Source organism: Cydia strobilella, chromosome 2 (assembly GCF_947568885.1).
Source record: "Cydia strobilella chromosome 2, ilCydStro3.1, whole genome shotgun sequence".
Lineage (NCBI taxonomy): Eukaryota > Metazoa > Arthropoda > Insecta > Lepidoptera > Tortricidae > Cydia > Cydia strobilella.
This window is the reverse complement of record NC_086042.1, coordinates 3315731-3339483: the sequence shown is the minus strand read 5'-3', so window position 1 is coordinate 3339483 and position 23753 is coordinate 3315731. Positions and strand designations below refer to the sequence as shown.

General features: G+C 36.6%; 1 protein-coding gene across 3 annotated transcripts in view; it reads left to right on the top strand.

Annotated features, from left to right (window-relative positions):
• LOC134755378 (uncharacterized) overlaps window positions 1-17680 on the top strand; it is a 60125-nt gene extending 42445 nt beyond the window's left edge. For all 3 annotated transcript variants that reach the window (XM_063691928.1, XM_063691927.1, XM_063691929.1), the window contains 5 exons: window positions 2908-2943; window positions 11277-11368; window positions 12906-12994; window positions 14109-14211; window positions 17444-17680. In XM_063691928.1, coding sequence (XP_063547998.1) covers window positions 2908-2943; window positions 11277-11368; window positions 12906-12994; window positions 14109-14211; window positions 17444-17467 — 344 coding nt within the window. In that variant the 3' untranslated portion in view covers window positions 17468-17680. The remainder of the gene's footprint in view (window positions 1-2907; window positions 2944-11276; window positions 11369-12905; window positions 12995-14108; window positions 14212-17443) is intronic.
• Window positions 17681-23753: the final 6073 nt, after the last annotated feature.

The following is a 23753-nucleotide window of genomic DNA, read 5'->3' as shown; positions in this document are numbered from 1 at the left end:
CTTAAGATTACGCCAGTCCCATCGTACCTTAATCTAAATTACACTCATCTACGGCCTGTCAGTATACTGACTAATATAATTATACACAAATAAATATATCTCCTTTGCCTCTTCTGAGATTGGTGCCGCCAAGATGCTTTGAAAAGCGCCTATATCTTAAACCTATATCCTATATCTTAAAACTAAAAACACACAATTATGACTGCGATGCAGTTCGCAACCCCGCAGTGTCGGAGCCGGCCGCGGAACCGCCGAAACTTGACACTCTTCGGCCAAAACTCCTCCTTGGTGAAGGCACAGGGCGGACACGCTATACATCAAAAATCACTTGCGTTTCTATGTGTGAAAGGCACGTCTGTACACGCGTCATGCGTTATAGTGTGCGTCAATCTGCTGTCGCGGGGCGAGGTGATTTGAGTCGGGGCAGGGCGGTGCGTGGTTCTTCTGTATGATAATACTATTACTTATTCTGTGGTGAAGGTCGCTAGGTGTTCCGTCGGAACGCTTACCACAAAATAATTAAAATTCACACTGTGTCTAATACCTATTAAGATTTAAGCCTGATGCACTTCATATTTATTCACTTGCACTACTGCAACACTTATCAAGATACTGTTCAGTTGCTATTTACATGAAAAAGTTCTTCTAATTTTAATTGGTATCCTTAAAATTAAATTTATTAATCTCTTCTTTATTATACTTATTCGATTAAATAATACGTTACCGGAAAATGGGGTGAGTAGGGTTTGCGGGGAGAGTTGGGTTATGAATGGGGAGAGAAGGGATAAAAGGGGGATGAGATGGGATTTTAAGGCTACAGCTACAAAACTAATGTATTCCAATTTAAAATGGAGCTATATTAATACTCATAATAAAAAAAATCGATCCAACAATCTTCCAAAATCACCTTTGTATGAAATCCCATCTCACCCCACTTACGAGGGACTACGGGGTGAGGTGGGATTTCCTATTTATCGTCAAAGTTATGAAATGGAACTATCCAAAATAAAATAAAAACTAAAATACAAACGTCCGGAACATTATTATATACACCATTCAGTTTGCATATGTAAAAATAAAGTAAAATCGAGGTTTGAATGTCAGTTTTGTCCCTACTCATCCCATTTTACGGTACCTAATCATACTTTAAAATGTATACTTAAAAGACGTCGATGAAACAAATGGTCGAATTGTTATATAATACGCACTTAGCTATAGTGTTTTCTACAAAATGAAATGTGATCAGCCTATAGGGTCGTTTTCACTTAATCAACCACTTTAGTGGCCAGCATAGACATAACCTAGTGCATTTAAGGCCTAGGCCGATTGGATTACTCGACAAGTAACCAATCGGAGCACTCACGCTAATGCACCTTTGTCTTCAAGGTGATAGTAACACTAAATAAATAGATCAACCAAAGATTATAATATCAATTAAGACCAACAAGTATTCTAATTAACTTAAACATTAAGATACGAACTTAGCTGCCGCCATACAATCAAATTTACTGTCTTATTTTTAAACGACACTCTAAATAACATGAAATTTCAAGTAACAAATTTTAATAATCTAAATCTCATGTATCCCCATGAAAAACACAAATTAATCCATATCTCACCCATATATAATGAATGGTGATAAAGCTCCAAGTAATATTGAAATATCACTTTACGAATACATAGATGTCATTTTCCCTCTATAAGTGGATATGATAGTGAATTATAAACGCAACGGGCTGCAAATATGTAATATAGAAAAAATATGATTATTTACTTCAACTTAAAAAAAATCGATACTTCGAAGTTTTTTGCAACTAAAAGTATGTTCTCTCTTTTTAAACCAATAGTTAAATTAAAAAAAATACATACAGTACCGGCCAATAATATATCACCTCCATGTTTTTACGGTATAACTTTTTTTATATATTTGTGAGTGACTTCCACCTCACTGCTTTAGGTAGTCTAGTCTAGTATTCCTTTGTACGGGCGATGATGAAATTTGGTCTCATGTAATGGTTTTTTCATAGTTTTTTTATGTATTGTTAACTTCATTTTTTACTAGAGGTTCATTAGTAATATGCTGAGTATCCTATTGTAATTCACAGTATTTCATTGCAATATTCATCATATATTTGTATAAAATGACTAGTAAAATATCTACAAACTAACCTATATTGTTTACTCTATACAAGCTCATACAAAAACACTTGATATATTATTGGCCGGTACTATATTACTCGAAATTTATAAGAAGTCTTATCCATCTTCTGCTTTCGTCACTACATTGCATCGGCCGCCCTTCGTGGTGCCGCACAAGATGTTGGATACCATAGAATTTATATGTGGTATTTTCTATGAAAAGGGACCTTATTATCGATGGCGCTTACGCCGCACAGCGTCGCGCGGCATTGTATTTATATCGGAGCATCGTTTATAATGGCGTAAGCGCCATCGACAATAAGGTCCCTTTTTATTGAAAATACCACATATATAGTGGTTATTTTTACACCCCTTCCAAAATAGATATTTTGTCCGAGGACAATATGAAAACCTAATTATTGTTTATTAAATAAAGTAACGAGAAATAATTTAATGAAATACCAGCAGTAAAGCAAACTTAAATTTAATTAGTTATTCATTACTGTAAATACAATGTTCCGAAATAACCATGAATATTTTTGACAAGATTGATAAACAAAAGGTAAAATAATATGTACATCCTAATTTATTTACCTGCCCACCTCTTGATATGAAATATTCAGTATAATTTAATTAAAATATTCATGAATTATTTTAGATATAGGTGAACAGTGTTTATTTATTTAAATATAGTGTTTATAGACAAAATACAAACCATTTGGAGATTGCCGGTATCACGAAACCAACTTAACTTACTTTTTTTTTCAGGATCGTGTCTAAGTTACGGGCATTCGTGTTGGGGAGGTAAGTTATTTTATTTTTTTGTAAATGTATACTTCCATGCGATTTGAACTTTGAACTGTCGAGAGAGTTTTTGGTTATCGTAATTCGATCGATCATCTTCCAAAACCCTGTAGAGACTGTATGACAGTTAATTATTATATGGAGTAGCTGTCACGTTAGTAGCACCTTTTGGAGGTTACGTTTTAATTAGTAATGTTAAATGTAACATTTAAATAATAATAATAAAACGGACAAGTGCGAGTCGTACTTGCCTGCCGAGGGTTCCGTACTTTTTAGTATTTGTTGTTATAGCGGCAACGGAAATACATCATCTGTGAAAATTTCAACTGTCTAGCTATCACGGTTCATGAGATACAGCCTGGTGACACACGGACGATCCGTCTGTGGACAGAAACACGGACAGACAGACAGTGTACGGACTAAAATACTGTAAATGGTTTGGTGGTTGATAGGTTATTGAAAGGGCTTACTTACTACTAAGGGTATACTTAGATACAAAACAGTCACAGAAACAGCATCATTTTCTAGTACCTTAATATTTTCCGATTAACAACTCATCATCATCATCATCATCATGTCAGCCGATAGACGTCCACTGCTGGACATAGGCCTCCCCCAAGGCTCGCCACTCCGACCGATCCTGTGCCGCTCAACTCACTTGAATCAATTATGTTTTAGCGTATTTTTTATCACTCATCAGCTCTGCAGCTGTACCCCGGTTTACGGTTCTTATCAGCTATAGTATTCCAAGCTTTTATAACATATTGCGCAACAAAATGTATCAAAATGTTCTCAGTCTCACGCGGGGAGCGACTAACATTTAATTTCCAGTCTCCTGTTGACTAGGTAATCTAGAGCTTATAAATGCAAATTCGTCTGTCAGTCACAGCTTAAAGCGAAACAATATTACGACACCTTGTATATAGCTGTTCTCAGTATAAACTCTTTGATTAGAAGAAAATACGAATTCTGATTCTGAGTCGTTGATGCAGGTATCACTGTTAATCTACTAGATAAAATAAGTAACCTTATTTCCTTAAGGCTTATTTCCTCAAATTTCAAAAGTATATAGTCCCTTCATTAACCTAATAAAGTAAAACTAAAGAAGGCATAAAACTTCGCGTGAATATAAGCTTATATTTTTAAGAGGAATCAACTTGTCACGTGTATGCTTCAAAAGTACCTACCCCTAAGTTGCTTCCCTTCCATTTTTGTCTTACCTACACAAGCTACATGCGTCCTAAGTTGGATGCTTTCTTCCGGTTCGAACTACTTTCCGCTTACGAGTCGGATCATGAAGATTCTAATTATGAACTGTATAGAAAGGACGACAATCTCTTATGGCAGAACTATTGCAAAAGTGACCAGCTTTCAGCTGTAAATAATGGTTCCTAATCTCTCCGGTGGCGCTAGTTAGGCTCTGGGACATGAGTATAACATGAACCATATAAGGCAACAAATTCAATTTCAATTCAATTAATTCAATTATTTATTTGATTCGAATCATTTTGATCCATATAGTGTTAGTAAATACAACAAAACTTAGAATGAAATAAGGTTAGTGACATACAAATAACCCGACCAAATTACGTAGGTTGTTTTTGGTAGTATTTCGGTGTATGGTGGCGCTGCCTAATTACTGTTTTTTGATGGACACTTTTCATACATAGAGATTTGGCTCCTTTATATAGTCTCCATGATTCTAATTGGGATAGTAATACTGCAACGTCACTAATTTTATCAAGGAAATTGACACATACATCGCCTGCGTCAAGGCCACAGAATAAATAATAGTACTACCGTACAGAAAGGAAACTTCCTACAAAACCGAAGTTTGACAGCGATTCAGGGTCTAAACATGCTATCCCTTTCTAACATATGGCATTATCTTATCTGTGGTCGTGCACGCAAACGGACGTCAAGTTGTGCTAACCCTAATAATTGCTCGGAGCAATGCTGAGCCGAATGGAGCCGAATTTTCCCGAAGCGAGGAGTTTCGCATCCCTGTTAAGGCCACTAGCAGTGTAATCGCAACAGTAATCCTGCTGCATTCGTTGCCTAAATGTCACCTTAATTTTCGATTTCTTTGACTTTAATATACCGCTGGCAAAAAAAATTCACTAAAGATTCCCTCATATGATACAATGTCGCAAAATTTAAACCACCGCAAGCCGCGTCTTTTAAGGTCACCACACATAGATGCAATTTCACCTTTGAAATGCTACAGTAGGAGCAGCGCCACTGAGTTTAATTCAACACCGTTTTATACTACATACACGTACACCCCTAAAGCTTGGAGACTATATAAAGGAGCCAAATCTCTATGTATGAAAAGTGTCCATCAAAAAACAGTAATTAGGCGGCGCCACCATACACCGAAATGCTACCAAAAACAACCTACGTAATTTGGTCGGGTTATTTGTTTGTTCATGTTATACTCATGTCCCAGACCCTAACTAGCGCCACCGGAGAGATTAGGAACTATTATTTAAAGCTGAAAGCGGTCACTTTTGCAACAATTCTGCCATAAGAGATTGGCATCCTTTTCTATACCATCCATACCCTAAAGCTTAACCTTTCGTATGCTCCTGTCAAAAATTTGCCACATAAATAGCAATCATGACAACTTCATGTTTAAGTTGAATATATATGGAGCAGATCTGCTCTCTTAAGCATACGAAAGGTAAATTTTTGTAAATATTTTAAATTTATATGAGTAAGGTGACTGCTATAGTTACTGGCCACTACATAGTAATCGGCCTTTCTTAACATTGAGGCTTCAATTGGCTTGTTTCTTTCTGATTTGTTAGGAGTGGCCAATTACTATGGAGTGGCCAATAACTATGTAGTGGCCAATAACTATAGCAGTCGCCCTAGGTCGTTCACTACCAAAACAATTATTTATCAATTTGAGTGACCAAATAAGCACGATAACGTTCGATAAGGCGAAATATGAACTTAAGCGGCTATTGAGTCTTATCCAGATAGTATATCGATATCCAGTAAGCCTGGATTAAAGTTACTGATATTTATGATAATAGCTCGATCGTAAAAGTTCTGTAATATAATTTACAATTCGATGGTTAATGAAAGGGAAATATGTTTTTATGGGTGTTTGAGGTAAATAATATTTAGATTTTCATATCAGAATGGTGCCAAACAGAACCCTAATTAGTATCTCAGTATGTCTGTCTGTCAGCGGGCTGTGTTTTATGAATCCTAAATGGTATAATTGACGTAATTAGTATAATTATAAAACATCCTTCCTACACTTTGATATTTAGATCGTAATAAATGTACGATGATAGACTTCTAAGATTGCTAAGTTTGCACTAACTTCACAGTGACATTGCATACACTTAACGGCCCGGCCACGACATCACGCGGCGGCGGCAACGGCGAGCGGCGGCCATAGGTGGGAACGAAAGGTCCGATCGCTGTGTCTCGCTCCAAACTATGGCCGCCGCTCGCCGCTGCCGATGCCGCCGCCGCGCGATGTCGTGGCCGTAAGAGCCGCTCCCATACAAACGAAGATACGCTCTCATTTTAAAAAGATATGCTTAAAAGTTACATGAAACATGTCATGAACATTTACGTAACATACATATATATCTGGTACTAGTTTTCGTTGCTAAAAATTGTTATAGAAAAGAGCGAGTTTTGTATGTGAAACTTCAACTCGCATTAATTTCTTTGTATTACAATTTCTAGCAACAAAAATAAGTACAAGACATAGATATATGTTACTTGATTTTTCATGTCAACTATCATGTTATTTAAGAACGTCATTAAAAAAATTGATTTATATTTATACTTAGTAATAAGTTTTTATTAATATTTGTTTACATATTAGAAACAATGCTATGGGTCTATTACTAAAAAGATGTTATTTTATATACTCATCTGTTTTATAAGACTGTTTATTTCTTAATAAATAAAAAATTGAACGTAACTTCAATCACAAGTAAGTACTCATGATAACCCACAGAAGAGTAATAAACAATACAAAAGGTAATCACGCGTCTAGATATCCCGGTCAATATAAGTCTAGTGAACCCACAGAATCACCATATTTGACGTAACACTAGTGACAGTGATTCACTCTTGGCAATTTTCTCTAAATATGTTGAATTGCTGATGTCCTAATTGAAGAGAATATACAGAGTATCCTAGAGAAACTAAAACAATTTTTTTTTACAATAATTTACGTGTAAGAACTTAATAATTTCGAAATTAATGTTCGTATGCAAATAAAATCCCACACAAAAACAAGGAAGGACGTAAATGCGTGAACAATAATTATTGTCACCTGGCACGGCTAATGTCAGGTTTGGCTTTGAAAATTAAACACGCGGGCGATTATATGAGGAAAAGGATGAATTTTAATCAGTAACGCTGCGTCTTACGTAAGCGAACAACTCGTGAACGCGAAGCGAAGCGGCGCGGCACGGCGGGCCCACGGCGTTCGCGTTCGCAACGAGGACACCTATAGGTATCAAAGGATTGATTCACTCCGCGCCGCAACGCGAAAAACATAACTATACTTAACTGCCAAATAGTATGACCTATTATCAGGGTTCCTACTGTAATTAATCGAGGAAGTTTACACACCAGTCTCAACCGACTTATATCAATTAAAGGGCATGACGTTTGACGTTTACCCACATTTAACCTCCGCCAGTGAAAGGGTTATTATATACTTGTACAGTCAGCTACCGTAATATTTACGTGAACGAATGATCTTAAGAGTCCCCGGTGTGTAATAAATAGTTTTTCAGATAGTAATAAATAGTTTAAAAAAAACACCGAATTTATGTTTACGAAAATTCTGAAAAGATAACGGGTTCCGAATTATGACTAATGATGATCTGACAATCATTACATTATGACTTTCAATAATTATGTCAAACAAACTTTTTTTTCCTGTACTTATTTTTCTGTACTTAGTTCATCTCTTTTTTTATATCCGTCATTCGAGATCAAATCATAAAGCTACTTCCCACTCCAGCTTGTCACAAATGACATTTTTTACTGTCTTCTTACCGTTGTTTACAATTTCCTGTCATTACGTGATATATAATAATTTAATTATACCTTTTGATCGCAACTGTACCCTCATTAACCGGAATGATGTTTACAGTTTTGCTCAAACATTTTATAGGAAACAGCCTAACAGTTTCTGAATCTCATGAGATCAAGTATTTACATTACAAGTTTAGTTTTTCGTGCGCCGAAATTTTTGCAACCAAGTTTTATACGAGGCTGTATCGTCGTTAAGACAGTAAACTAACCAATTATAACTCTTAATGCAAAGGAATAAGGTATATCCATGATCAGTTAAGTTTGTTACTGATAGTACAAGATTTAAGCCTCATGTTTTTGGCAAGCGTAAAGATAAGTTTGTAGTATTAAGGATTTATGGATGTGAGCACTTGTTAACAAGCCACGCACGTTGTCCATCGTATATTGTATGATATTTCTTGTGATTGGGAAAGGTGGTTTCATTTGAAATGTTTGGCAGGTATTCGGTAGGTAACTATTGAGAAAATATTTATTTGGGATATACGAACTGACTTGAAATAAAACTATGTTAGTAAATAGAAAGATTATATCGTGAATTTGATTTCACCTCATATCTAGGTAATATCAGAATGTTATGTTTTATTCAAAAATTCTATATCAAGTGGGGTATCATTTGAACAAACATAAGTTGTACATTCCAAAATAGTTTATTTTGTTTAACAAAAAAAAATGATGAAGAAAAATCTAAAAATAAATACCATCCTCTCCCCCTTAAATCCGAAGTTATGAATTTATTACATAACATTAACTTCCGTGAGACATAGACATATTAAATATATTAATAACGGGTCACTTAAAACACGTGAGTGACCCGTTATTAATATATTTAACATTAACTTATCATAATTATTGCAGGAAAAATAGAATCACACCTCTATCTTGATTACCTTTTTTTTAATTACATAAAAGTTTAGCCGATTTAGATGGCGCTGTACACAATTATACTTGAGATAATTGAAAGTTTATACAGAACTCTCGGTGCGCGAGTTTAACGAACTCGCACTTGACCGGTTTATTTTTTATCATGTGAATTTATTCGATTTTCATAGTCAACCCTTGTAAGTGCACTTATAATAATGAAACGCCATCATTGATTAAAATAACGACTCGTAATTATTTAAATTATAGCCCTTTTCGTGACTTGCTACTCGTACTTTAATAACAACTACGTTTCCGCAGTGTCTAATGTTTTATAAGATTTCAATTTTATTTTCATATTATTTATTTCACACGAACGGTCAAAGCGCCGCTCCCATGTAATTAAAGTAACATTCTCATTTTCAAACGACATTCTTATTGCCGTTAAGGGGCCCACTGACTATAAGTCCGCCGGACGATATCGGCCTGTCTGTTGTTCGGAACTGTCAAATTTTTGTTCTGACAAGCCGATATCGTCCGGCGGACTTATAGTCAGTGGGCCCCTTTATGTATAAAAATGTGACATAATCATATCTAACACATTATCACAAGCATTTCGTTTCTTTATAGCACCAACTTTATTTAAAAAACCGGCCAAGTGCGAGTCGGACTCGCGCACCGAGGGTTCCGTACTTTTTAGTATTGGTTGTTATAGCGGCAACAGAAATACATCATCTGTGAAAATTTCAACTGTCTAGCTATCACGGTTCATGAGATACAGCTTGGTGACAGACGGACGGACAGACGGCGGAGTCTTAGTAATAGGGTACCGTTTTTACCCTTAGGGTACGGAACCCTGAAAAAGGCAATGAAAAAGCTATGGACATACGCCCTTTCACTCCAATCGGTTGATGTTGCGACACTTGCAACTATAGAGTGCAATAAAACAGCAGTACAAACGATATCAATTTTCATTATTGCAGTAAGGTGCACGGGGCCGCGCCTAGCCTTAGATCAGAGCTTATATTATGCAGTTGCAGACCCCGTTATCAATGTTGCCTTTATTGAAACCTACTTAACGGTTGGAAAAAAGACGTACGCTAAATTTGACTTTAGTACACAACTATGCCTTAACCAGCATTAAAATTTGACAATAAATTGTATCATAGTATTCATGGGTGTATTCAATATTTAACATTTAAAATAAAATTAATAATAAACAAGTTAATAGGTACTAAATTTAAAAGTGGAAAAATTACTGCCTTGGGTGAGACTTGAACTCACGGCCTCTGGATACAAGATTCAAGATTCAAGATTCTGGATTCAAGTCTCACCCAAGGCAGTAATTTTTCCACTTTTAAATTTATTCTAAGCTTAATAGCATCGATCGCAGACGTTTCTGCTTGTTAAAAATTAATTTAATAGGTACTGTCAAAAATTTTATTTTTTTGATACACATTATTATTGACGAGTGTACTTTCTCTCCTTTGCTTTACAGAATGTAGCTAACATATAATAAAACATATTGAAAACCGGGTCTATTGCGAATTTATTTTGTTAGCATTATTTCCGACGTTTCAACGCGCGATTCACTGGACGTGGCCGTGTAGCTAACATAGTTTAAAATTATCTCTAATAAGCTGTGGACATAAATGGTCTCGTAATAATAATTTATTAGCTAATAGCTACTATATTTAGTTCTAATTTAACTATCCAACAACGATTTCACTATCCACTTTGACATTTGGAAAGCCGTGCTTAGTAAAGCTTTGGTTTTAAATGACCTAATCAATTGCTATTAGCCATAGTGCTCTAAATTAGGCAGCGTTATTGCAAAACTTGATTTCGATACATGAAATTGATTCTTTGATGAAATGAGTGACGTTCGGTTGGCACATTACTGCCGCGATTGGAACGTTCAATCTGTCACTCATTTTATAAAGGAACTTGAACAGTGACAGCGCCCGCGTCAACACAGCAGCAAGAATGTCACCTAAAGTCAGTTGCCATTCGAATTACACCTTTAAAAGCTGCTACAGTCATCATCTGGATGTCACCTTATTTACTTATTATTATTACAAGCATATTAAAAAAATCTAATTTATAAAAAACACCTGGAAATCTCAAATTAAAGGTTTGCTATGCTATCGTAGTAACTCTCGTAAGGCCCACGGTCTTACCCGTATTACTAATTACTTCAAAGTAATTTAAACTATTTTCAATTGGAACAAACTTGCATTTCTTTTGTTTCGTTAGATTTCAAAACAAAAGAAATTCAGCCATATTTCCTTGACTAATGATTGCAAATACGACTGGTATTTTTTTTGTATCGAGCCTTAGGCTATGGCAAACGTCCAGAACTTTTAAAATAATAAGTTTTTCATAATTTTCAGCGCACGGCAAGCGGTCTGCCAAGCCCCCCACCGCTGCCCCCGACTGGTATCTCACCCGTCTGCTTAGGCACATGGCTGTTAACGCTGAAATGGTAAATAATTCATTATCTCTTAATTTAATAATAACTTTTATGATTTTGACTGTCAAAAGTCTAAAGAGGCCCACTGACTCGTCGATCGATATCGGCCTGTCAGCTGTTCGGAACTGTCAAATTTTTGTTCTAACTGACAGGCCGATATCGTCCGGTCAAGAGCCTGACACTCTTTGATAGAGAAATATAATCTTATTGCGATTCCTATAAGAGGAAAGAGAAAATAGTGCCATGCTTTGTCCTTATCACCGACCGGGTTTTTTTTCATGGTCGGGTTATGGCAGCATAGGTATAGAAGGCGATGGCGAAATACCGAAATTTATACGAGTGAAAGAGAAAAAGGATTATGCTGCCATACAAATACCTGTCAATACATGACTATGTCTTTCTCTAATGAATATGTTTTTCGCTCGGTTTCATGTCTATAACTACTATACTATGTCTATGCGTCCGGCGGACTGACAGTCAGTGGGCCTCTTTAAAGCCCTCATACGTAGCTCTGAAACTCTCAAATGTAAACGAAAACGCTGGGATCGGCTACGAGCGTAGCGCTACGAAAACGTTGGTAGTGAAAGTGTTAACTACTTAACAAGTGCAATCGTTAGCCCGACACAGATTAAACAATTTGTTACGATTTTGATATTACTCCGATACGACCTTGAAGATCGCTCGCGCTGATTAGTGCATGCGAAATTAAGTAAAAGTCTTGAAATCGTGAAGGTCGTATCAAAACCATTTCAACGCGACAACAAATTTTTAAATCTGAATGCGCTCCTTATTAAAAAAATACTTCTTGACTTGACATTTCTGTTTCACATTAGTTTGACCTGCTAGCATGAGTTGCGTTCTCGCGCACGACTCCATACATCTAGCGCGACTTCAAGTATGGACTCGCGCGCGAGAACGCAAGTCATGCTAGACCGTCTGATATACATAGTGCAGTCTAATATATACGAATATACTCTGACACAACCACTTTGTTAGTAGAAAAAAGGTGGAAATTTAAAAAATGTAGGCGCAAAGGGTTGATCTCCCATAGAAAATTTGAATTTCGCGCCTTTTTCTACTCACAAGTTGGGTGTGTTTTTGTATATAAGCGCATATATTTAACTATAATATATGAATGCTATAATGAACCTAATAACTCTCAAGCTCATTTGAGCTTACACGCCATGCTAGTCACACGCAAAGGAAAAACCGGCCAAGTGCGAGTCGGACTCGCGCACGAAGGGTTCCGTACCATTACGGAAAAAAACAGCAAAAAAATCACGTTTGTTGTATGGGAGCCCCATTTAAATATTTATATTATTCTGTTTTTAGTATTTGATGTTATAGCGGCAACAGAAATACATCATCTGTGAAAATTTCAACTGTCTAGCTATCACGGTTCATGAGATACAGCCTGGTGACAGACAGACAGACAGACCGACAGACGGACAGCGGAGTCTTAGTAATAGGGTCCCGTTTTTACCCTTTGGGTACGGAACCCTAAAAACTTTAGGATAATATTTTAACGCCATCTACCGTGTGGTTTCAGAACCACGCCCGACAGGAGCCAACGAACGACGGCATTAACGCCATCTTTCAGATGGACGTGCCAGACGACTCGCAACCCAACAGACTTATGTAAGTACAGTGAAATTTGTGAAATTCCTGTGAACTGCTTCGCTGTTGGAGCTACCATAGAGTAACTTATACTAGAGCGGTACTGTCATAGTAAATTTTGTAACCCCAGAAAATTCACTGCCATCTGTCGACACACTTTTAAACTAAAAATAAATATTTATAAAAATACGATAAAATGTATTTAAATATGGATAAATGATTTTTTTATTTGCATTAATTATTTTTATATGATTTTGACCCAAGTTCTTTCACTGGTATGCGTTAAAATTATAAATAACAAACGAAACAGTCAACGCCCTCTATACGAGTGTAGGCCAAAACTAGTGGCGCCATCTGATCAAGAATCAAATTTTCGTGATTTTCGAGGCACGTTTTTTCCTTAGACTGTATCCATCTATTACGGAGTTATATCTATCTTTGGAGCTACGACGGCACGATCTTACTACGAGTGCGAGTGAGGCTAAGTTCGCATAGTTTTAATGAAAATATTGTAGATGGCGCTGTTTGGTATTTGTTTTTGTTTACTGTGTTGATACGTGAAAGGGCAAATTCTGACCCTTTTAGAAAACAGGAGTCGTACCTAGTCTGAAATGGTTATTTAACAGATATGTATTAATCATTGGCAGTGCTTTTGACAATTTGTTCGAAAATGTGAGGCAATGATGACATTTGTCAAAAGTGTGACATGTGTCATAAATAAAAAAGATAATCAAAAAGGTCGAAGAAGGTATCAGACTATTTATTACCTCAGGAGCTACTACCACATACAGGCTGCTCCAAAGTAAAAAATCGTAATTTGTTAATTTCTTCGTAACCGCTACACCGGTTGTCATGATACTTTGTATATTAGTTATAAATACCTTAATGCATATGTACCTACATTTCGGCTTTGTCCAATGGCTAGGGACAACCTGTATATGTCTAGGACTAGTTTTCGTTGCTAGAAAATGAAATATGTACAAAGAAATTTGCAAGTAAAAATAGAACTATTTAGTAGAAGTTATTTATGTAAAACCCTGCTTGCTCAATCAATAGGTATGATTGCAGACGAATAGAATAGAATAGTTTATTACTCAAACAGGTAATGTGTGTGTTAATGTGTTTTTTTTTTCAGGAATGTAAACGAAGACCCCTCAGACGTGGGCCCCATGAAGCCAGAAGCTATTCCTATGTTGGACGACGACCTTCTCTCCAAGATGAAACTCTGGAAGCTCATGGTACGTGGGTTCGTAGTACAATCAAGTGTAAAAATACATCATACTTAAACATATGTCCCGTAGCCTCTTTATGTCAGCGAATTAAGAACTATGGGACATATTTTTGAGTTAGTTGTCTACACCCATAGGTTATAGGTTTTCGCGGGCTTGGTTTCCGCAACTCGACGTCATATATTGCGCCTATTTTGCGTGATGGGTTGACGGCACTACTCTTGCCAACCCATTGTCTACACCCATATTTTTACACTTAACACTAGTACTAGCACAAATTACATTCAATGAAAAAATCTGTATTAAATGGAACAGTTGCTTTTGTTTTTCTATCATTCGATTTTAAAACGACACAAATTCGATTATTTTTTTAACTGACTTCAAGATTTCAAAAGGAGGAGGTTCTCAATTCGGTTGTATGTCTTTCTAATACCAATTGTTCTTGTATGCTAGGCCACTAGAGATTAGTTGTGCCCCCAACTTCTGTTTTGAGGAGTTTTTCATCACGATACACACACTCACAAACACACACAAACTCACACTCACACACATACTTCACAAACTCTTTCCGCGATTACGAGAAACAAGCCTATTTTTGGATCTAGGTTACGTATTCGATACAACATGACTGTAACAAAATGGACAAACAAAAAATGTATGAAAGGGTTCGTGGTTGTGAATGGAAAAGGGTGGATCAACTTTTTGTTGTTGTTAGTCTGTCCCGTTGTCTAAGGATGGAATGTTGTCGACGCTGTTATTGAAATAAAGCATTACGCGTTTCCAATGTAGCTACGAAAAAAATGCAACTATTTCCGAGCATGTTTGATAAGTATCTCTAAACTTATATTGACCGGAATACAGACCGTGATTACCTTTTGTATTATTTGTGAGCTCCCGATATTTCGACGCAGTTACATGCATCATGTTCACGGGTGACTGAAGATAGCGGGTGGGTGTCAAAGTTGTGTAGACAGCGCTCTGTCTACCCTCATTCTATCGGGAGCTCACAAATAATACAAAAGGTAATCACGGTCTATATCCCGGTCAATATAAGTCTAGTGAAACCAACCGTGAATCATTCAAAACTCTAAGTATCTCTAAGTTATAAAGAACCGGAAATTCATTTGATTTGTCTAATTTAAAAGAAACATATTTATTTCCTGCCGGAAGACGAAGTTGCCACTTTCCAACTCCGTCTAACAGAAAATTGTACCTACGGCTAGTAAATAAAAAAGCCTTAGATCACATGTAATTGTCAGAAGAGTCGAAGCTCGTCTTCTTCGCCTCAGTCGACAATTACATGTGATTTGAGACATTTCTGTCTTACCTAGGTATGTAATTTACTATCGTGTTCAATTTGAAGGAATTGTCTGCATGGATAAACCGCCTATTTCATCATCATCATCATCACTTAAGAGCTTTGCTCTTGTCGGTGGAGTAATTGCCAGTCCTTTCTTTCCTGAGCCATCTTCATTATTTCATAGCATGCTTATATTCCGTATTAGCATAGAGTAACTTATACTAGAGCGGTACTGTCATAGTAAATTTTGTAACCACAGAAAATTCACTGCCATCTATCGACACACTTAAAAACTAAAAATGAAGATTTATAAAAATACGATAAAATGTATTTAAATATGGATAAATGATTTTTTTTATTTGCATTAATTATTTTTATGATTTTGTCCCATGTTCTTTCACTGATACGCGTTAAAATTGTTAAATAACAAACGAAACCGTCAACGCCATCTATACGACAGTAGGCCAAAGCTAGTAGCGCCCTCTAAACGAGAATCAAATTTTCTTGATTTTCGAGGCACGTTTTTTCCTTAGACTGTATCCATCTATTACGGAGTTATATCTATCTTTGGTATTAGTATATACAGTCGCAGTTCACAAATATTTGAAGACCTTGGCCGCTCCGATATATCTGATAGGGACCTAAACGTAACGGGGTGACGCCAATGACGTAATTCAGAATCACTCTGCCGTTGTGGTTAAATTAAAGGCGAACAATATATGTAAAGCATTAACTCAATGTTAACAATGTTAACATTTGACGAATGCGTCGTGTCAAATTAATGTTTACTCAGAAGTACCAGCTCAGCTGCGACAAAAGAAGTTTGTAACAAATTTAGCAAATTGGAGGAAGTGTTGAACATAATTGTTTGTCATTAACAAAGGCGGAAATGCTATTTTGGGATTTGATTTAGTACCAACTTTGGAAGTAATAAATGTAATAATACAAGATAATTACAATATCCCTACAGTGTTGTACGCCTCACATAAAAAAGAGACCTATACAAAAACACGTAGCTTATTTCTTCCTAGTAATTTTTCTAAATATTATTTGTGAAATATCTGCAATATAATTATTTTTAAGAATTAATAGAAATTAGAAAACTCAAATTTCTGTAAGGTCTTTTGAAATCAGATTATTTTCAATTTGAAACTTTTTCATTCGTTTGCACCATATTTATAATGTCTGGGATCACGGAAACGGCTCTAACGATTTCGATGACATTTGCTATATGGGGGTATTCGGGGGCGAAAAATCGATCTAGCTAGGTTTTATCTCTGGGAAAACGCGCATTTTTGAGTTTTTATATGTTGTCTCCCAGATATTTATTCATCATATCAGCCTTCTATCGCCCACTGCTGAGCATAGGCCTCTCCTCGAGTACGCCACTTATCCCGGTCCTGAGCCAATCTCATCCAGAAGTGACCCGCAGTCTTCCGAATGTCGTCCACCCAACGAGCCAACGGACGCCAGGCACTCCTTTCGTCTGAAAGCGGCCACCATTCCGTTAACATTTTGGCCCACCTGACATCACTGTCTGGCAACATGTCCCGCCCAGCTCCATTTAAGTTTGGTAATGACGTATCCGACGTCTTGCACTTTGGTGCGGCGTCTAATCTCGGCATTCCTCACTCGGTCTTGAAGTTTGATGCCGAGCATGGCGCGCTCCATATTTATTGGTTATAAGAAAGTATTTCCCCATATACGTCTGTCTTTATATGTGTCTGTCCATCTGCGGGTTAGCATCAACCCTATCGTGGGTCATTAGATATGTATTTCAAAACCATATATTGTTGGTGTTGGTCGGTGTTGGCCGATTGGCCGAACCAAATAGGTGTTGGCCGATTTTTATAAGTATTTTTTCCATCCCTCTTTTAGAAAATACATATTATTATTTTATTAAAAAAAATGGTTGGTTCATCTTTGCTTTTTCTGTTTCAGAGAAACGCGGCCGATGACAAATGAATAGAAAACTACAAAAAAACAAATGGACTGATGTTGTTTTCTAGCTTCATTTGATTGTTTCATATTGTTACTGTCTATAGCCCTACTCTGGTAATGGAACATTGTTGTACTGTAAAAATAAGAATAGCGTCAATTGTAAGGCTGGGTTGCAATTGACATTATGTACATAAATAAAGGTGATGTGCCATTCTGAATAAAGTAAATTTTAAAAAGGAAGCTAGTTTCAGTGATATTCACTCAGTATAAATAGCACAAGCCCCTCTCGACAATTAAAATACAAGTCGTCATACACATTTTGCCAGCACCAGCTACGCGCTACGGGCCGATAACACGGTCTGGCAGTGATTTTGGACTGGATTAGATATGACATTTAAGTGAAGTTTTGTTATATCTTCTTGAGAAATAAAGATTCTTAAACCTGATAAACAGAAACGATAACGAGATAATTAAGAAATTCATGTCAAGTTTAACATTTCCGCGATTCCGAATGTCCTCTTGAACGATCTCTTTAAGATCCAATGGATATCTAATAGATATCCCAAAACGTCACAATAATTGTAGTGTGAAATGACAATTGGTTTCTCAAATCGAACTGCAAAAGATAACTAGTTGAGAAGCAAAATATAACGTATCTATTAGATCTTGTATTGTTCTCGTATCTAGTAATTATCACGTTGTTCGAATTGACCGGTGTGTTAAATAATAGATTATTTTACCTGTTGTCTCGGGAAGAGCAACTTGTGGATCTTCGTCCGACAAAATCACTCATCCGTTTCTCGGCGTCTGCAATAGCTGACAGAAATACACAGAACTCTTTACGAGAAGAACTGCATTTTGTTCATTCACTAACACTGGTCATTCACTGGTACACCTACCCTACCTACTATTAATAAATTCCAATGCATCTTGCACTCAGATATTATGATTTGAAGTACCGTTGGTATTCAGAATATACCAGCATTACTATGTCAGTATTGCAACGCCACATTACTGCCGCTGCATTGCTTCCGTCAACAATCCGTGCACCAACATCGACTTTGACTTTTGAGGCAGCAGTGCAGTAAGAAATAATGTCGCGCTGCAATACTGGTGCAGTAATCCATCCGACTGCACTAGCCACTGTGAAGCTCAAAAGTGGTCACGTTTTTTTCATTTCGTCACTTCCCTATTGCACACTTCAATTACCCATCCGTAAGCGTAAGCGTCATTCTAGATCTGTGGCTGCTACAGTCGCATTCCGAAAACAACCTTTATGCAGCTTGCATTCATAACCCCTTAGGCCATAACCTATAATTTACTATACAAGTCTAATAAGAGACATCGGTAGGTACAACGAGAATAGCTCTCAAAGCGGGCTAGCCTTTGTATGGCGAACGGAGTGACAGTTGCATACTTACGCGCTAATGAAAAGCTCTTTGTTAATATATTATATTTAAACGCGGATCTAATATGCTTCCTCTACTGAAGTTGGTATCGTGATAATAGGTTATTTATTTAAAAATGTGATAGGATGCATTACTTCACCTTGAAAGCTTGGGGTTGAATGAAATTTGGTACACCGGGTTCTAGCCCAGATGATAATTATTGTTGGTAGAAAACGTCAATCACATTCAATCACAATACATTATTTAAATAAAAATAGTGTATGGAAATATTCACGCGAATTTTCGTAGCATCTGTCATCCCGATTTTTCGTTTGGCGTTTGTCGGCGTAAGATTGTCTTTTGTATAGTGTATATTCTGACTAACTCACTAGTCGCTGTTAATATTTAATCCGGGTTTTTTTAGAAATGTACAATTAGAAACAATACTGCGTGTAAAACAACAATGTACTTAAGTAGTGTGGATATTAAAGAGTAGGTGTGTCATTATCGACCCACACGGGTAAGTACATAAAACGTTCATAAAATTCTAATGCCCATAATGATTGCAAACCGAATGTGTCTTTTGTATCTGATAAACCCACATGTAGCTTATTTTTTTTTTTATATGAATGCCGATTCAGAATAATTTCACAAGTTTGCAAAAAAGAATAATCACTAACAAAATTATTACAAAATCTATTTTTAATTTGATACTTTTTCAGATGAAAGTTTATTTATGCTATTGTGAATAAAAAAAATCGTCAGCCGGTTGTATGGCGGTGGAAAGACCGCCAGCTGGTCGCACAAACATCTAAAAAATACGTGCCGAAGTATCAACCGTATCCGGGAAGAGATGACTGACGAAATTGTCGCCTGGCCCGCGGCCTATTGTAAATCCCCTGACATAATAATTGTATTATGCTTAAGTAAATCTAGTTCATCTGAAAGTGAAAATATTCTATAAATCATTAAAATATCTTTCTAAAAATATACGTTTAAAAGCAAATATCATAAGCACATTTGTGGACATTAATTACATCGAGGCACCCGTCGAGCGGCGGGTCGTCAGTGATAAAATATACAGGGGCTGAGGCTAGACTGTTGACTGGCGGCGTTATAATAAGTTTTTTTGTGACCATCGTAATTATTTTTAAAGTATATCTTAGCTAGTCTTATGTACCTAAGTATTGTAAAAAGAGAAAACACCGTACATCGTTAAATACAGGATTTAATACATAAAAACACGGAAAACAGGCATAGCTTAGGTAAATCACACTCGTCTGACAGTTCGGGACGCGCCAATCGTATATGTGACCATCGACACCAATCGTAGGGCTGCACTAGATCAAACCACATGAACTGTGAACTATAAAAGTGATATTCTCATGGGATTTTGGCGTTAATGGTGGCAATATCACACTCTGTCACTGCAAAAGCTTGGGCAGGGGTGCTCCTCGCTTCGGGCAAACTCGGCTTCATTCGGCTCAGCATTGCTCCGAGCAATTATTAGGGTTAGCACAACTTGACGTCCCTTTGCGTGCACGACCACAGATAAGATAATGACCTGAATTTTGAGAACCCTAAATAGCCGAAAGGGATAGTGTCAAACTTCGGTTTTGTAGGAAGTTTCCTTTCTGTACGGTAGTACTATTATTTATTCTGTGGCTTGGGTCGACTTTACCACTTTTGCTACTTTTACTTAATCTGTGGCAGAAAATAAGATGGAGAAAACTTTACTCATACCTACGTATCACTAACCTTATGTCTCTGTTATATATGTGGGTGCCGGAGGAGGACGGTAATTAATTAATACACATCCAAACACTTCCAAACACTTGGGTATATTTGATTTCTATTAAACTATAGCTACTACACGTTTATAGGTAAACCGATATGACGGAAGAGAGTGAGTTGGTGAATGAACCTGTTAACGCAAGTGCGAATATTGAATATCAAGAATATTGAATATACTACACTCTTCCCCGCATAGCAAATAAAATTATAAAGTTTTATATCTAATGAACAAATATTGTTTGAACCTAAAAGAAACACAACTACAACCTTAATCTTTTTGACTACATTCTAATATCTGGTTTACATGTCTTTTCCATCTCAATCCATCAACATCAATATAATAGGTTGTTCCCGGAATAGATTCTTCAATAATAGTACCTTTAGTCCAAGGTCTTTGACCCTTCCTGAAATCACGAGTCATAACTTTTTGACCAACTTGGAATATGGTTTTTCTAGAGCCACCCAATGAATCTACCACCTTGTTTTGTTTTAAAAGTAAGTCTTGAAATACTGGAGTTGGTCTCAACAGTGATAAACGACCCCTGATTTCTCTCCCCAACATAAGTTTGGCTGGTGACACACCAGTAGCTTTATGAGGTGTACACCGATAATCTGATAAAAATATGCTGATAGCATAATTGAGTGGTTTTCCACTATCCACAATTTTAGTAATATTGGACTTGAAGGTCTCAACAAATCGCTCAGCAGCCCCGTTCGTCGCGGGGTGGTGAGGGGGAGTAAATGTATGATTAATTCCCCGTTTATCACAAAAATCTTTAAAATCTTTACAAGTGAACGAAGTACCATTATCTGTCACAAGATGAATAGGATATCCAAATCTAAGGAAAACATCATTAAATTTTTGCATGGTTAGGGAACTCCCTATGTTTGCCATTTGAAATACCTCTGGCCACTTACTGAAACTATCCATCACAATTAGAAACATCTTGCCATAAAAAGGCCCTAGGTAATCAGCGTGAATACGATACCAAGCAGAAGGCGGAATAGGCCAAGGTTTTAAGTTTGTTTTTGGTGGGGTGTTTCGGTAAGATAGGCAGCTGACACAATTTTGGGTAAGATTTATAATATCTTCATTAAGCTTAGGCCACCAAAAATAGGATTTTGCCATGTCAATCATCCTGCTACTTCCAAAATGGCTCTTATGGAGTTCATTTAACACATAATTTCGGATAGACTGTGGTATTATAATCCTATGACCCCAAAAGAGACAATTTCTATCAATAGTGATCTCATTTCTTTTCATGAAGAATGGCTTTAGATCTTGTTCTATCAATTTAACATCAGGCCAGCCATCATAACTATATCTAATAATTTTGGTTAATAAACTATCTTTTATAGTCTCCCTTTGAATTACTTCCCAATTAACCTCAGAACTGTCAATGTAATTGACACAAACCCGAAACTTTTCATCAAACTCCGAACCTATATTATTTTTTTCTGATGGCATCCTCGATAAATAATCTGCTGGATTCTTGTTAGTAGGAATGTGCCTGATTGTATAAGAAAATGCGGACAAGAATATAGCATAATGTTGTAAGCGTTTAGCTGCCATTTTCGGAATACCCTTGTTCGGGCCAAATATTCTCACTAGGGCCGCATTATCAGTCTCCAGTTCAAATTGCCTGCCATACAGAAAATTATAAAACTTGGTTATTCCGAAAACAACTGCCATTGCTTCTTTATCCAAAGTACAATATTTTTTCTCTCTATCATTAAGCTTTTTGCTTGCAAATGCAATAGGTTTAATTACATTGTCAGACCCTCTGTTTGATAATACAGCAGAAATGCCCTCAGATGAAGCGTCACAGGTAAGTATTATTGGCAATGTTGGATCATAGTGGTTTACACCCTGTGCAGTTGCAAGTTTCTTTTTTATTACATCAAAGGAATGCTGACATTCTAATGACCATATAAATTTTGCCTTTTTTGTGCAGTCATATAATGGAGCCAGAATAGCTGCCATATCTTTCAAAAATCTGGAGTAATAATTAATTTTTCCAAGAAATGATCTGAGCATTGTCATACTATTAGGTGATGAAAGCTCCAATATAGGCTGTATGTTTTCCTTGATAATGGAGATTCCATCTTTATGTATTTTATATCCGAAAACCTCAATACTTTTTTGGAAAAATTTGCATTTTTGAGGTTTGAGTCTTAATCCTGAATCTTTTAAAACTGAAAGTACAGCCTCTAAGGTATTGTACATGTCCTTTAAATTTTTACCACACATATAAATGTTATCAATGAAAACAACAATGTTAGGTACATGACTTAATTTCATGCTCATCAGCCTCTGGAACGAGCCTGGCCCCGTACACACTCCAAACGGTAAGTACAGATATTTATAAATTCCAAATTCGGTGTTTATGACAGTCAGGGTCTGTGAAACTGGATCCAATGGTGCTTGTAAGTAAGCTTCTTTAAGGTCAAGCTCACAGTAATATTCCCCACCTTTAAGTGTCTGAAATATGCTGTCCATATGAGGGAGCGGGTAATGATCAGTTTCTAAGCATGGATTAATTGTCACCTTATAGTCACCGCACAATCTCACTGAACCGTCAGGTTTTAAAACAGGCACAACTGGTGTACCCCACTCACTATATTTAACAGGCTCGATCCTTTTATTTTCTAACAGTCTATTAATTTCATTTTTTACTTTTTCCTTAAGAGCAAACGGTACCTGCCTAACCGGCAAAAATTTTGGTTTCGCATTGTCTTTTAATTTTAATGTAATGCATTCTCCTTTGAAATCACCCCACCCTGGTGTGAATACTTCCATAAACTTATTTTTAATACCTTGCACTGGATCACAAGTTTCATTTACCCTCTGATCACAAATCTTGTTATCTAACTCAAGAGGCCACCGACCAAAAGCCTTTAACCAGCTCCTACCTAAAATTGTAGGTTTATCATTTCCCACAATGTATATATCAACTTGCTTTGTCATTTCATTCCAACAAACATTTACATTTTTAATCATACCGACTGGCTGTGATAAGCTTTGGTCAAAATTTTTGAATGTAACATTAGTTTTCTCAATATTTTTTTCTAGAAATAATTTATTATAATCCTCCAATGTTATTGTGCTAACCTCTGACCCTGTATCT